This window comes from Oncorhynchus gorbuscha, unplaced genomic scaffold, assembly GCF_021184085.1.
Source record: "Oncorhynchus gorbuscha isolate QuinsamMale2020 ecotype Even-year unplaced genomic scaffold, OgorEven_v1.0 Un_scaffold_1983, whole genome shotgun sequence".
Classification (NCBI taxonomy): Eukaryota; Metazoa; Chordata; class Actinopteri; order Salmoniformes; family Salmonidae; genus Oncorhynchus; species Oncorhynchus gorbuscha.
The window spans coordinates 8,294-23,152 of NW_025746610.1; the positions used below are offsets into that span (position 1 = coordinate 8,294).

The 14,859-nt window shown below is 46.1% G+C and overlaps 1 protein-coding gene and 2 long non-coding RNA genes across 3 annotated transcripts in view; all 3 read left to right on the forward strand.

Annotated features, from left to right (window-relative positions):
• Positions 1–1,395: 1,395 nt before the first annotated feature.
• Positions 1,396–6,316, forward strand: LOC124024733. Its single transcript, XR_006837057.1, has 3 exons — positions 1,396–1,448; positions 5,513–5,626; positions 5,978–6,316. It is a non-coding gene; the product is annotated as an uncharacterized LOC124024733 (long non-coding RNA).
• A 122-nt stretch (positions 6,317–6,438) lies between these two features.
• On the forward strand, positions 6,439–9,281 carry LOC124024732. Its single transcript, XR_006837056.1, has 2 exons — positions 6,439–9,048; positions 9,109–9,281. It is a non-coding gene; the product is annotated as an uncharacterized LOC124024732 (long non-coding RNA).
• A 4,745-nt stretch (positions 9,282–14,026) lies between these two features.
• Positions 14,027–14,859, forward strand: part of LOC124024734 (lysine-specific demethylase RSBN1L-like) — a 30,760-nt gene continuing 29,927 nt past the window's right edge. The window contains exon 1 of the mRNA XM_046338531.1: positions 14,027–14,699. Within this exon, the coding sequence (XP_046194487.1) occupies positions 14,027–14,699 (673 nt within the window). The remainder of the gene's footprint in view (positions 14,700–14,859) is intronic.

The window sequence follows — 14,859 nt, forward strand, 5'->3', positions numbered from 1 at the left end:
CTGTTATTAATCTGTGTCCTCCATCTCTTCTTCAGCCCTGTTATTAATCTGTGTCCTCCATCTCTTCTTCAGCCCTGTTATTAATCTGTGTCCTCCATCTCTTCTTCAGCCCTGTTATTAATCTGTGTCCTCCATCTCTTCTTCAGCCCTGTTATTAATCTGTGTCCTCCATCTCTTCTTCAGCCCTGTTATTAATCTGTGTCCTCCGTCTCTCCTCCATCATCTCTTCTTCAGCCCTGTTATTAATCTGTGTCCTCCGTCTCTCCTCCATCATCTCTTCTTCAGCCCTGTTATTAATCTGTGTCCTCCGTCTCTCTCCTCCATCATCTCTTCTTCAGCCCTGTTATTAATCTGTGTCCTCCGTCTCTCTCCTCCATCATCTCTTCTTCAGCCCTGTTATTAATCTGTGTCCTCCGTCTCTCTCCTCCATCATCTCTTCTTCAGCCCTGTTATTAATCTGTGTCCTCCGTCTCTCTCCTCCATCATCTCTTCTTCAGCCCTGTTATTAATCTGTGTCCTCCATCTCTTCTTCAGCCCTGTTATTAATCTGTGTCCTCCATCTCTTCTTCAGCCCTGTTATTAATCTGTGTCCTCCATCTCTTCTTCAGCCCTGTTATTAATCTGTGTCCTCCATCTCTTCTTCAGCCCTGTTATTAATCTGTGTCCTCCGTCTCTCCTCCATCATCTCTTCTTCAGCCCTGTTATTAATCTGTGTCCTCCGTCTCTCCTCCATCATCTCTTCTTCAGCCCTGTTATTAATCTGTGTCCTCCATCTCTTCTTCAGCCCTGTTATTAATCTGTGTCCTCCGTCTCTCCTCCATCTCTTCTTCAGCCCTGTTATTAATCTGTGTCCTCCGTCTCTCCTCCATCATCTCTTCTTCAGCCCTGTTATTAATCTGTGTCCTCCGTCTCTCTCCTCCATCATCTCTTCTTCAGCCCTGTTATTAATCTGTGTCCTCCGTCTCTCTCCTCCATCATCTCTTCTTCAGCCCTGTTATTAATCTGTGTCCTCCGTCTCTCTCCTCCATCATCTCTTCTTCAGCCCTGTTATTAATCTGTGTCCTCCGTCTCTCTCCTCCATCATCTCTTCTTCAGCCCTGTTATTAATCTGTGTCCTCCGTCTCTTCTTCAACCCTGTTATTAATTTGTGTCCTCAATCTCTCTCCTCCATCTCTTCTTCAGCCCTGTTATTAATCTGTGTCCTCCATCTCTTCTTCAGCCCTGTTATTAATCTGTGTCCTCCGTCTCTCCTCCATCATCTCTTCTTCAGCCCTGTTATTAATCTGTGTCCTCAGTCTCTCTCCTCCATCATCTCTTCTTCAGCCCTGTTATTAATCTGTGTCCTCCGTCTCTCTCCTCCATCTCTTCTTCAGCCCTGTTATTAATCTGTGTCCTCGGTCTCTCTCCACAGGAGCAGAGGAGTACACAGGCACAGATAGCAGAGAGAGGTAGGTGGCTCATCTCTTCAGTGTTTAGGCTAAATGATTGGCTGCCCATGCTGCCTCTGATGGCTTGAGGGGGGGGGTCTCATTACCCAACATAAGCCCTAGTATGCATCCCAAATGGAACCCTATTCCCTATATAGTGCATGGGCCCTGGTCCTAAGTAGTGCACTATGAAGGGGATAGAGTGCCATTTGGGCCTCAGTCAGTCTCAGATGTCTCAAATGGCATTTATTATTATTACTATTATTATATTATGTGGTTTTGTCCCTCCCTCTCAGATGGGTGATTAGGAGAGTGCAGGGGTTTGGCTGTAAAACATAAAATCACATCTTATTAGTCACATGCGCCGAATACAACAGGTGTATGACAGTGAAATGCTTACTTACGAGCCCCTAAACAACAATGCAGTTTCAGACAAATACGGAGGAGAATGAGAGAAAAGTAACAAGTAATTAAAGAGCAGCAGTGAAATAACTATGGCCAGACTATATACAGGGGGGTACCGATGCAGTCGATGTGCCGGTTAGTTGAGGTAGTATTTAGAAGCCTCTTGGACCGAGGACTTGGCGCTACGGTACCGCTTGCCGTGTGGTAGCAGAGAGAACAGTCTATGACCAGGGTGGCTGGAGTCTTTGACATTTTTTAGGGCCTTCCTCTGACAACGCCTGATATAGAGGTCCTGGATGGCAGGAAGCTTGGCCCCAGTGATGTACTGGGCTGTTCGCACTACCCTCTGTAGTACCTTGTGGTCTGAGGCCTGATATAGAGGTCCTGGATGGCAGGAAGCTTGGCCCCAGTGATGTACTGGTGCCTTGTGGTCTGAGGCCTGGTATAGAGGTCCTGGCAGGAAGCTACCCTCTCTGTAGTGCCTTGTGGTCTGAGGCCTGATATATAGGTCCTGGATGGCAGGAAGCTTGGCCCCAGTGATGTACTGGGCTGTTCCCACTACCCTCTGTAGTGCCTTGTGGTCTGAGGCCTGGTATAGAGGTCCTGGCTGGCAGGAAGCTTCTGGCCTTGTGGTCTGAGTGATGTCCTGGCTGGGCTGTTCTCACTACCCTTGGTAGTGTCTTACAGTCAGATGCCGAGCAGTTGCCAAACCAGGCAGTGATGCAACCAGTCGATGCTGCAGCTGTAGAACCTTTTGATGATCTCAGGACCCCTGACACATCTTTACAGTCTCCTGAGGGGGAAACATCACTCTGTTCAGATGGGTGATTAGGAGAGAGCAGGGGTTTGGCTGGGAAACATCACTCTGTTCAGATGTTCAGATGGGTGATTAGGAGAGAGCAGGGGTTTGGCTGGGAAACATCACTCTGTTCAGATGGGTGATTAGGAGAGAGCAGGGGTTTGGCTGTAAAACATCACTCTGTTCAGATGGGTGATTAGGAGAGAGCAGGGGTTTGGCTGGGAAACATCACTCTGTTCAGATGGGTGATTAGGAGAGAGCAGGGGTTTGGCTGTAAAACATCACTCTGTTCAGATGGGTGATTAGGAGAGAGCAGGGGTTTGGCTGGGAAACATCACTCTGTTCAGATGGGTGATTAGGAGAGAGCAGGGGTTTGGCTGTAAAACATCACTCTCTGTTCAGATGGGTGATTAGGAGAGAGCTGATGTTCAGATGGGTGATTAGGAGAGAGGGGGGGTTTGGGTGATTAAAACATCACTCTGTTCTGATGTTCAGATGGGTGATTAGGAGAGAGCAGGGGTTTGGCTGGGAAACATCACTCTGTTCAGATGGGTGATTAGGAGAGAGCAGGGGTTTGGCTGGGAAACATCACTCTGTTCAGATGGGTGATTAGGAGAGAGCAGGGGTTTGGCTGGGAAACATCACTCTGTTCAGATGGGTGATTAGGAAACATCACTCTGTTCTGATGTTCAGATGGGTGATTAGGAGAGAGCAGGGGTTTGGCTGGGAAACATCACTCTGTTCAGATGGGTGATTAGGAGAGAGCAGGGGTTTGGCTGGGAAACATCACTCTGTTCAGATGGGTGATTAGGAGAGAGCAGGGGTTTGGCTGGGAAACATCACTCTGTTCAGATGGGTGATTAGGAGAGAGCAGGGGTTTGGCTGGGAAACATCACTCTGTTCAGATGGGTGATTAGGAGAGAGCAGGGGTTTGGCTGGGAAACATCACTCTGTTCTGCACAGATGGGTCCATTAGAAAATGAATCATCATGTTCATTAAATGATCTAAAATGTCTGGAAGGAGTTCTGTCTGTCTGTCAGATGGGTGATTAGGAAGGAGTTTTGTCTGTTCTGATGTTCAGATGGGTGATTAGGAAGAGCAGGGTTTTATCTGTCTCACTCTGTTCTGATGTTCAGATGGGTGATTAGGAGTTTTGATTGGAAGAGCAGTTTTGTCTGGAAACATCACTTTTGTTCAGATGGGTGATTAGAAGGAGTTTTGTCAGGGGTTTGGCTGGGAAACATCACTCTGTTCTGATGGAAGGAGTTTTGTCTGTTCTGGAAGGAGTTTTGTCTGGTGATTAAGGAGTTTTGTCTGGTGGAAGGAGTTTTGTCTGATTAGGAAGGCAGTTTTTGGCTGGAAGGAGTTTTCAGATGGGTGATTAGGAGAGAGCAGTTTTGTCTGTTCAGATGGAAGGAGTTTTGTCTGTTCAGATGGAAGGAGTTTTGTCTGTTCAGATGGAAGGAGTTTTGTCTGGTGGAAGGAGTTTTGTCTGTTGGAAGGAGTTTTGTCTGGTGGAAGGAGTTTTGTCTGGTGGAAGGAGTTTTGTCTGGTGGAAGGAGTTTTGTCTGGTGGAAGGAGTTTTGTCTGGTGGAAGGAGTTTTGTCTGGTGGAAGGAGTTTTGTCTGTTGGAAGGAGTTTTGTCTGTTGGAAGGAGTTTTGTCGTGTCTGGAAGGAGTTTTGTCGTGTCTGGAAGGAGTTTTGTCGTGTCTGGAAGGAGTTTTGTGTCATTGATGTGTCTGGAAGGAGTTTTGTCGTGTCTGTCTGGAAGGAGTTTTGTCTGTCTGGAAGGAGTTTTGTCGTGTCTGGAAGGAGTTTTCTGTCTGGAAGGAGTTTTGTCTGTCTGGAAGGAGTTTTGTCTGTCTGTCTGGAAGGAGTTTTGTCGTGTCTGGAAGGAGTTTTGTCGTGTCTGGAAGGAGTTTTGTCTGTCTGGAAGGAGTTTTGTCGTGTCTGGAAGGAGTTTTGTCGTGTCTGGAAGGAGTTTTGTCGTGTCTGGAAGGAGTTTTGTCGTGTCTGGAAGGAGTTTTGTCGTGTCTGGAAGGAGTTTTGTCGTGTCTGGAAGGAGTTTTGTCGTGTCTGGAAGGAGTTTTGTCGTGTCTGGAAGGAGTTTTGTTTTTAGTCGTGTCTGGAAGGAGTTTTGTCGTGTCTGGAAGGAGTTTTGTCGTGTCTGGAAGGAGTTTTGTCGTGTCTGGAAGGAGTTTTGTCGTGTCTGGAAGGAGTTTTGTCGTGTCTGGAAGGAGTTTTGTCGTGTCTGGAAGGAGTTTTGTCGTGTCTGGAAGGAGTTTTGTCATGTCTGGAATCGGGAGCAGAGAGGCAGTCTGTCTGCGTAACCTAATTACCAATGTAGTATTCATCTGACACTTCTCCAAGCTGATCTTTTAGCCTGCCTGGTTTTATTAGGTTTCCTAGTTAGTCTGCTGGAGGTGTACACTGTTCCACAAATGGCCCTGAAATGATAAGACTGTAGGCATTTATTAAAGGAACAGCTGTGTGTGTGTGTTGTGGTGTGTGCTACGGTGTGACAGGGAAACGTGTGTGTGTGTGTGTGTGTGTGTTACTGTGTGACAGGGAACCCTGACCGTGTGTGTGTTGTGGTGTGTGCTACGGTGTGACAGGGAAACGTGTGTGTGTGTGTGTGTTGTGTGTGTGGGAAACGTGTGTGTGTGTGTGTGTGTGTGTGTGTGTGTGTGTGTGTGTGTGTGTGTGTGTGTGTGTGTGTACTGGTGTGTGTGTGTGTGTGTGTGTGTGTGTGTGTGTGTGTGACAGGGAAACCTGACACTGTGTGTGTGTGTGTGTGTGTGTGTGTGTGTGTGTGTGTGTGTGTTGTGGTGTGTGTTACTGCGTGACAGGGAAACCTGACACAGTGTGTTTGTGTCCTAGAACCGTCAGGAGAGAGGAGTAAGAAGATTTCAGATGCAGCAGGACTGGAAACATCACCTACCAACACCACAGTAGTAGACAGCACAGCAGAGAGCAAGGCTTCCTCAGAGATGGGTGAGTGAGAGGACGAGGGAAAGTGATAGTAAATATGGTCATGTTGTGTCTATAGTTGTTTACTATAACTAGGGCCCTGAGTTGTTCCTGACCAGGACAACGCTGGTCTCTAGTCAAAACATATAACCACAACCAAGAACCAGAATGTTTCCTGACCAGGACAACGCTGGTCTCTAGTCAAAACATATAACCACAACCAAGAACCAGAGTTGTTCCTGACCAGGACAACGCTGGTCTCTAGTCAAAACATATAACCACAACCAAGAACCAGAATGTTTCCTGGTCAGGTGACGTGGCCTGAAAAAGTCCCAAAGGCTTTAATCGTAACACTGTTCTTCTCTTGTCTTCCAGGATACGGTAACCGCTGCACACAACCCAAAGGCCCCAGGGAGCCCCCTACACAGTGGACATGATCATGGCTTCTACCTATAGCCCCCTACACAGTGGACATGATCATGGCTTCTACCGATAGCCCCCTACACAGTGGACATGATCATGGCTTCTACCTATAGCCCCCTACACAGTGGACATGATCATGGCTTCTACCTATAGCCCCCTACACAGTGGACATGATCATGGCTTCTACCGATAGCCCCCTACACAGTGGACATGATCATGGCTTCTACCTATAGCCCCTACACAGTGGACATGATCATGGCTTCTACCGATAGCCCCCTACACAGTGGACATGATCATTTACATTTACATTTGATCATGGCTCATTTACACAGTGGACAGATCATGCTTCTTATCCACACAGTGGAGATCATGACCCCCTACACAGTGGACTCTACAAATTGGATCATGACTTCTACCTATAGCCCCCTTCACTGCCCTCCTCCACCCTCCTCCTTGATCCTCACCTTGTCTCTTACAAGGGCCACTGTGTATGAAGGAGATGACTGGGTGCTGTCCCATCCTTGGACACTGACACCTTTTCCTAACTAATAGGGCAGATGTGAAATGGCACCCTATTCCCTAAATAGTGCACTGTTATATTCTTGTACACGTAGGTAACAGGGTGCCATTTGAGACCAAGCCTAAAACACAATCTGCAAAGCAATTTAGATAATCTACCCAGGATGCAACGGTACACCTTTCTGCTGTACTTGTGCCAGTTGCCAGGGGCTGTCTGTGTGCTGGTGCTATTAAGTGTTTCCCAAATGGAACTCCATTCCCTATATAGTGCACTACTTTTGACCAGGGACCATAGGGCTCTGGTCAAAAGTAGTGCACTACTTAGGGAATAGTGTGTCATTTGGGATGTTATCTCCTTCTCTGCTGGGACCATACAAACCTGCCTTATTCCCTTTGGGGGCAAATCCTAGCTTCCACTTAAGTTGAATTTTCACTTAGTCATGAGGATGTGAATGGGAGAGAATTTGTCTTAAGTGCAAGTTAGGATTTGACTCTTAGTCCGAAACAATCCGTCACATTGGATCCCAATTCATCTTTTAGTTTAGTTTTCTATTCCAGAAAAATACTTGACTTTCTTATCTTCTGTACTTTTAGACTTGTATTATGACATTACAGAAGAAGACATGTATCACTAGGGACAGAGGACTACTGTTATATTATTTTGATTCATTTTTTTTTGCTAACTTCTCGATAGCTATATATGCATTGTTTTCTACATGTACAGGGCAACTAGGTATATAATATTTAATGTGCTCCCTCTAAATATTCGTATTAACAGAAGATGTAACTAGTCTGTCCGTGACACCCCTCCCCCTCCCCAATGTTCCTCCTACTGTAAATGATTTGCCCTCTTGTTCTAGCAAATATTGCAGGGTTTTGTTGTAATGACGTGTAAAGGTTTTGAATCAGCTGGACCTGGCATAGCGCCGTCCTCTCGCTGAGATGGCAAACAGGCTCAAGATTGTGTAATAATAATCTCTCTTTTTGTAAATTCTATTCTAAAGGATATTTTTGTATATGCTGTTTCTCCTCTCTTCAGTTTCTGCCCTGCTACAACAGGGACAGTCCACTCCAGTCCGGGAGGACTTCAAGTCTCCTGGGTTTCTTTCTCTCTCGCTCCTTCTAATCAGACTAATTAAAACCCGGTGATGACATCGCCAGATGATTAGACTCTCTGGCCAATCAGAGACATGATTCAATCAATCAATGAACTAAACCAGGAGTACTTTGGCGTTCCAGGCCTGGAGTTGAATTCCCTTGGACCCTAACTGCTACCACTAGCATTTGTTTTGGAGCCCGCCTGTGCCTTTTGGAGAGTCCCATCAGCAGCAGCAGCAGCAGCACGTGTAGCGACATGCTCAGCCGTGTTGGTTGGTCAACTCCTCTTGGAAACTGCTTGCATCCCAAATGGCACCATATTCCCTATATAGTCCACTACTTATGAACACACCAGACTCTGGTCAAATGTAGTGCACTATGTAGGGAATAGGGCCCTATGGGGGCTCTGGTCAAAAGTAGTGCACTATATAGGGAACATGGTGCCTTTTTGGGTCACAGACCCTCTCTGACACCCCTCCTCCTCCCACACAACGCAGACCTGTTTGTATTTTGCAGAAATCAATGGACCCGTCAGTAAAGACTAAAGACATCAAGTAGAACATGCTTCCTTGTTTTCCTACACTGTTTTTAAAAGTCTCTAGAGGGGCTGGGGGAGGAGTAGCGCTGGGGCTTCCTCTGTGTGTGTGTGGTGATTCTCTCCCTCTGTGTGTGGGGGAAATCTCTCTGTGGGTGTGTGGATTCTCTCTCTCTCTGTGGATGTGTGTGGGGGGGAATTCTGTGTGTGTTGTTAAACTCCCTGCCCCCGGGGGGGGGGGTGGATGAGGACGTGGAGTCCTCCTCCCTAGTGATCAAACATGAGCTTTATGATCGACTGAGACCATAAAGAACAAACCACACAGACACATACAGGCCTAGTGTATGTGAGACTGACTGCAACCCAGAGGAATGAGAGACACAGTGTGTGTGTGTGTGTGTGTGTGTGTGTGTGTGTGTGTGTGTGTGTGTGTGTGTGTGTGTGTGTGTGTGTGTGTGTGTGTGTGTGTGTGTGTGTGTGTGTGTGTGTGTGTGTGTGTGTGTGTGTGTGTGTGATCATGCTGTAGGTGTCCAGAGGGTACATTCACTAACTTGGGACTTGGCAGGAAGTGAGCTCAGCTAGAGTTCTCCATCAACCTGGGGTTTTACACACACACATGGTTCCATATAAGGTCCACGTCCACCTGGGTTTTATCCATCTAATGTGACACATTTTCTCACTGGGTTGGCACATATGATGCATGACACACACTTCAATTGGAAGGGTTTTAGTATGTTTTCAATGAAATGAGTTCCCACACACCTGGGGGTTTCCACCCTGTGTTTGACACACTTCCTCCCTGTGACTAGAGGTGGAGGAGTTATTGATCAGGCTTGTCACACTGACACACACTTCCTCCCTGTGACTAGAGGTGGAGGAGTTATTGATCAGGCTTGTCACACTGACACACACTTCCTCCCTGTGACTAGAGGTGGAGGAGTTATTGATGAGGCTTGTCACACCGACACACACTTCTATGGGGGGCAGGTTTCTGGTATGTATTGGGCTCACGTGTTCCAATTACATTACTTACACGTTTCATTTCCGAAGCTACTGGTCCCATTGAGGAACCTCGGTTTAATGAATAAAGATATACATCTGGAATGAATTGTGTCCTGGCCAACACTCTTCTTCACTTATCTGGCTCGGGTCCTGGACTAGTCTCTCAGATAATTATTGAGAAAGTGTAGCTGTGCATTGATTTATTAATAAGTGTGCCTAGTAGTCGTGGTGCATCCTTCAACATGATCTGGTGAGAATAACACAGTTGGGAAGTGCTTTGTGGCTTAATGACACACACACACACACACACACACACACACACACACACACACACACACACACACACACACACACACACACACACACACACACACACACACACATGTGTACAGTATCTTTAGCTACATAGCTAATCAAAATATCAGTTTGCATCTATTGATTAACCTCATCTTGAATACCACCATATAGTGAGCTATATGCAGTAGCCTTGGTTTGTTCCAATACACTTCACATGACTTGTCAGTGGTAGAATGGTCCAAGCAGCTATATGCAGTAGCCTTGGTTTGTTCCAATACACTTCACATGACTGTCAGTGGTAGAATGGTCCAAGCAGCTATATGCAGTAGCCTTGGTTTGTTCCAATACACTTCACATGACTGTCAGTGGTAGAATGGTCCAAGCAGCTATATGCAGTAGCCTTGGTTTGTTCCAATACACTTCACATGACTGTCAGTGGTAGAATGGTCCAAGCAGCTATATGCAGTAGCCTTGGTTTGTTCCAATACACTTCACATGACTGTCAGTGGTAGAATGGTCCAAGCAGCTATATGCAGTAGCCTTGGTTTGTTCCAATACACTTCACATGACTGTCAGTGGTAGAATGGTCCAAGCAGCTATATGCAGTAGCCTTGGTTTGTTCCAATACACTTCACATGACTGTCAGTGGTAGAATGGTCCAAGCAGCTATATGCAGTAGCCTTGGTTGTTCCAATACACTTCACATGACTGTCAGTGGTAGAATGGTCCAAGCAGCTATATGCAGTAGCCTTGGTTTGTTCCAATACACTTCACATGACTGTCAGTGGTAGAATGGTCCAAGCAGCTATATGCAGTAGCCTTGGTTTGTTCCAATACACTTCACATGACTGTCAGTGGTAGAATGGTCCAAGCAGCTATATGCAGTAGCCTTGGCTTGTTCCAATACACTTCACATGACTGTCAGTGGTAGAATGGTCCAAGCAGCTATATGCAGTAGCCTTGGTTTGTTCCAATACACTTCACATGACTGTCAGTGGTAGAATGGTCCAAGCAGCTGTTGTATGTAGCCTTGGTTTGTTCCAATACACTTCACATGACTGTCAGTGGTAGAATGGTCCAAGCAGCTATATGCAGTAGCCTTGGCTTGTTCCAATACACTTCACATGACTGTCAGTGGTAGAATGGTCCAAGCAGCTGTTGTATGTAGCCTTGGTTTGTTCCAATACACTTCACATGACTGTCAGTGGTAGAATGGTCCAAGCAGCTATATGCAGTAGCCTTGGTTTGTTCCAATACACTTCACATGACTGTCAGTGGTAGAATGGTCCAAGCAGCTATATGCAATAGCCTTGGTTTGTTCCAATACACTTCACATGACTGTCAGTGGTAGAATGGTCCAAGCAGCTGTTGTATGTAGCCTTGGTTTGTTCCAATACACTTCACATGACTGTCAGTGGTAGAATGGTCCAAGCAGCTATATGCAGTAGCCTTGGTTTGTTCCAATACACTTCACATGACTGTCAGTGGTAGAATGGTCCAAGCAGCTGTTGTATGTAGCCTTGGTTTGTTCCAATACACTTCACATGACTGTCAGTGGTAGAATGGTCCAAGCAGCTGTTGTATGTAGCCTTTGGTTGTTCCAATACACTTCACATGACTGTCAGTGGTAGAATGGTCCAAGCAGCTGTTGTATGTAGCCTTGGTTTGTTCCAATACACTTCACATGACTGTCAGTGGTAGAATGGTCCAAGCAGCTGTTGTATGTAGCCTTGGTTTGTTCCAATACACTTCACATGACTGTCAGTGGTAGAATGGTCCAAGCAGCTATATGCAGTAGCCTTGGTTTGTTCCAATACACTTCACATGACTGTCAGTGGTAGAATGGTCCAAGCAGCTGTTGTATGTAGCCTTGGTTTGTTCCAATACACTTCACATGACTGTCAGTGGTAGAATGGTCCAAGCAGCTGTTGTATGTAGCCTTGGTTTGTTCCAATACACTTCACATGACTGTCAGTGGTAGAATGGTCCAAGCAGCTGGTGTATGTAGCCTATGTTGTTCATGGTGTGCCAACTCCTCCCTATTGCTTGGGAAAGGAAGATGGGTTCCTATTTAATGCCAGAGTAGTGTTTCTGTTTCCAAAGAGAAGACGGATGTTGCAGACATGACTGGCCGTAACAGCATCCACTTGTCTACTTCAGTGCCTGGTTACCACACAGTCTGTCTGCGCTGCTCCCGCTTCAGTTTGAACTCTGGTTCTACAACTTGTACGTCTTAAACAGAACAAACCGTACAGACATATATTTCACCCTGACATGCTGAACTCAAGGCCGCATATCTCTGTGATCAGTGTATCCTGTGTATGTATGTATATATATATATATATATATATATATATATATATATATATATAATTGCAATGGACCGATGCAGCGATGTCTTGACTGCCACTGTCTGCACTCACACATGATTTCAGAGAAGCTGATTGGTGAGAAGTGATTCAGAACACGGAGGGCCGGTATTATCTCCGAGTATTCTATTCGTCTGTTTCAGTGTTCTATGTTCTCTCGCTCTGTGGTTGAACTGGCATTGGTGTCACCAGAAAAGGGGACTAATGCAAGGACATTTTTATTCTGCATCAGTGGCATAGCATGACTTGGTTTACCTTGAAGTAATTGCGAAGGGACTTCCTGGCTGGTCTGAGATATTCTGTCGTAGGCTGTTTTTAGATTGCTAACGCACGCCACGGACAGACTTGAAGCACAACTGGGATTATGTAATACTAGTGCGTGGCTTGCTGTTCTGGACTGTCATCTCTCACTGTATGTTGCTCTGAGGGGCAAGGGGGAGGACTGTACTGTTTTCAGAATGAGTATTGAGCAAACTCTCTGGTTTCCTGTCAACTCTCATGAGAAAATAAATTGCCTCAGCAAACCTGCATGGGGCTGATTAAATTAATCTGTGATTGACCATGTAACCATGGTGAAAACCTGCCCTTGATCATCCAATAAGGTCACTGAACACGACCTCTCGAAGTAGGCATTTCACACATTAGTAGATACTTTAAAACATTGCAATGACGATGTAGTATGACCATGAATGGCTTCATGATGCGCACATGTCCCTGATCGTCCAGTAAGGTCACTGAACACGACCTCTCGAAGTAGGCATTTCACACAAGAGTAGATACTTTAAAACATTGCAATGACGATGTAGTATGACCATGAATGGTTTCATGATGCGCACATGTCCCTGATGGTCCAGTAAGGTCACTGAACAACATTCTATCTGTGTATACTTGGTAACATTGTAATTGCATGTAGCATTAGGGCCATCTGGGTCTGTTTTAACATGTGTTTTATAATCACAAAGACTAACCTGGATAATTCAAAGTAAAACATTTTTTTACTCATAATTTGCTCTGAGAGCACTTACAGAGAAATACTCAACAATGAACACATCCAGAGGGAATTGTCAAAACAGCTATTTTCCTCCCTCTCTGTGAGCAGTTGGCACCTGTAAATGGCAGGCAGCAGGTGAGTCTGTGTTGTGGCCAGCAGCACTAAATAGACCTTCAATCATCGCCTGCAGTTTGTCAATAGATAAAAGCATGTATAAACCCCCACATTACAGCATTCACACAGAGACAGCTGGTGGTTGTGCACAGTAGCTTACTAAAACGGTATCTATGGCTGTAACAGACGGGATTTTTTTTTGTGATGGAAAAATGCAGTCAGAATCTCCCTTAGGAAAGAGGTCTTCTGACCTCAATGGGACTTCAACTGTTAAATAAAAGACTGTCTGAGCAGAAGGTAAGGTTGTTCCGATCCCAAGTTGCAGGTTTATCTGACCCAGGATGTACTGTTTTATATTTTTGATCTCATTGGAAGTCCACCTCAGTGAATAGGTCTGGCTAGGCCTATAGGAGCACGGCTTTCTGTCTCAGTGAGTTCACCACTAGACAGCCACTCCTGTCCCCCCATCTCTCTCTCCACATGAGTGCACCAGTGAGAAGTGTGTCAGCCAAAGCTAAGCCCCAGGGCCAGCCAGGGTTGAGGTGGTGCTCTGCTCTCTCTCTGCCCAGGCCATTTCCCATCCACCCATGATGGGTCACACACATACACAACCTTATTGGCCCAACGCTCTGAACCCTGGACCAACGCTCTGAACCCAACGCTCTGAACCCTGGCCCAACGCTCTGAACCCTGGCCCACCTGCCGCAGGTCAAAGGACCAGATGGTCACACAATGTCGGAAGGATCAAGCGCAAGTACCAGAACACTTTCCTTGTACATTGCACAAAACTTGGCACATTGATTGTGAAAGCCTAATGGACTATTCATTTATTAAACTGAACCTCAGTTTTAATACATTTATTAATAGAGTTTAGAGGAGCCTATAATATATTTATTTGTGGTGTTAAATCAGACACTAATAAAGGGGTCCCTATAAACACATGTAAATAAATTACCTTAGGTTAGCTAATGTTGTAATGTTATGAAGCCTAATGTCATAATCTGTTGTAAATAATGAAGACAGGTTTATATATCCTCTACACAGAGTTAAGTGTTCTGCAGACTGTTTCCCGCGTAATGTGTCCCATTTCTCCTCGCACCAATCATTACACTCCAGACACCACCTCCAACCTGGCCTGCCTGTCAGTTAGCCACCAGACTCCGCCCCTCTATGCCTGCCTAGCACAAACAGCGGTCGGGAGAGTAAATACAGAGAGCCCCAAGATGGCGGAGTCACTGAGCTTCATTCACTTTGGTGCAGCGACCAAAAGCCCGCTCGCCAAATCTAAAGAACCGAAACTAGCGTCGGACACCCGGCCGCCGTCTTCCCGGGACATTCACCCGCCGCCGTCCAAGCGAGTCCGAAACGACGAGAAGAGCCTTAAACCTAAGAAACTAAATGGGGAAGGAGGTGCAGGGGGAGGTGGCGGCGCAGTGGAGAAGCAGCACCAGAAGCAGAGTTCAGGCATCCCGACAACATGGAGCTTCAGCCCCGTCAAGGCGAGCAGCAACCCCTCGGCGCCCCTCCAGCCTCCCATTCACACAGTGTTCAAGCAGAGCGCTTTCCTCGCCTCCCATACCAAACCACCATCCAAAAAGACCAAGGAAAAACGAGAGAAAGAGAAGGATTTCAAGGAAAAGAAGAAACATAAACCAATCCCTGGTACTCCTGGAAATATTAGCGGCAGTCTGAGTAACGTCACTACTGTAATGAAGAAGGAGAACGGGGAGATGAAGTTGTTGCAAAAAGGTATTTTATATGAATGCGCAATTTTACGCACCAAACGGCTGGCTGGATATAACGTTACATGAATAGAACGTGTTACTGCATGTTATTGTCCATAGAAAGACGTCAGTGTCCATTAACCACTTAGCTTTTCAGGGCTAGTGGCTGTCGCTCTTCAGGACTA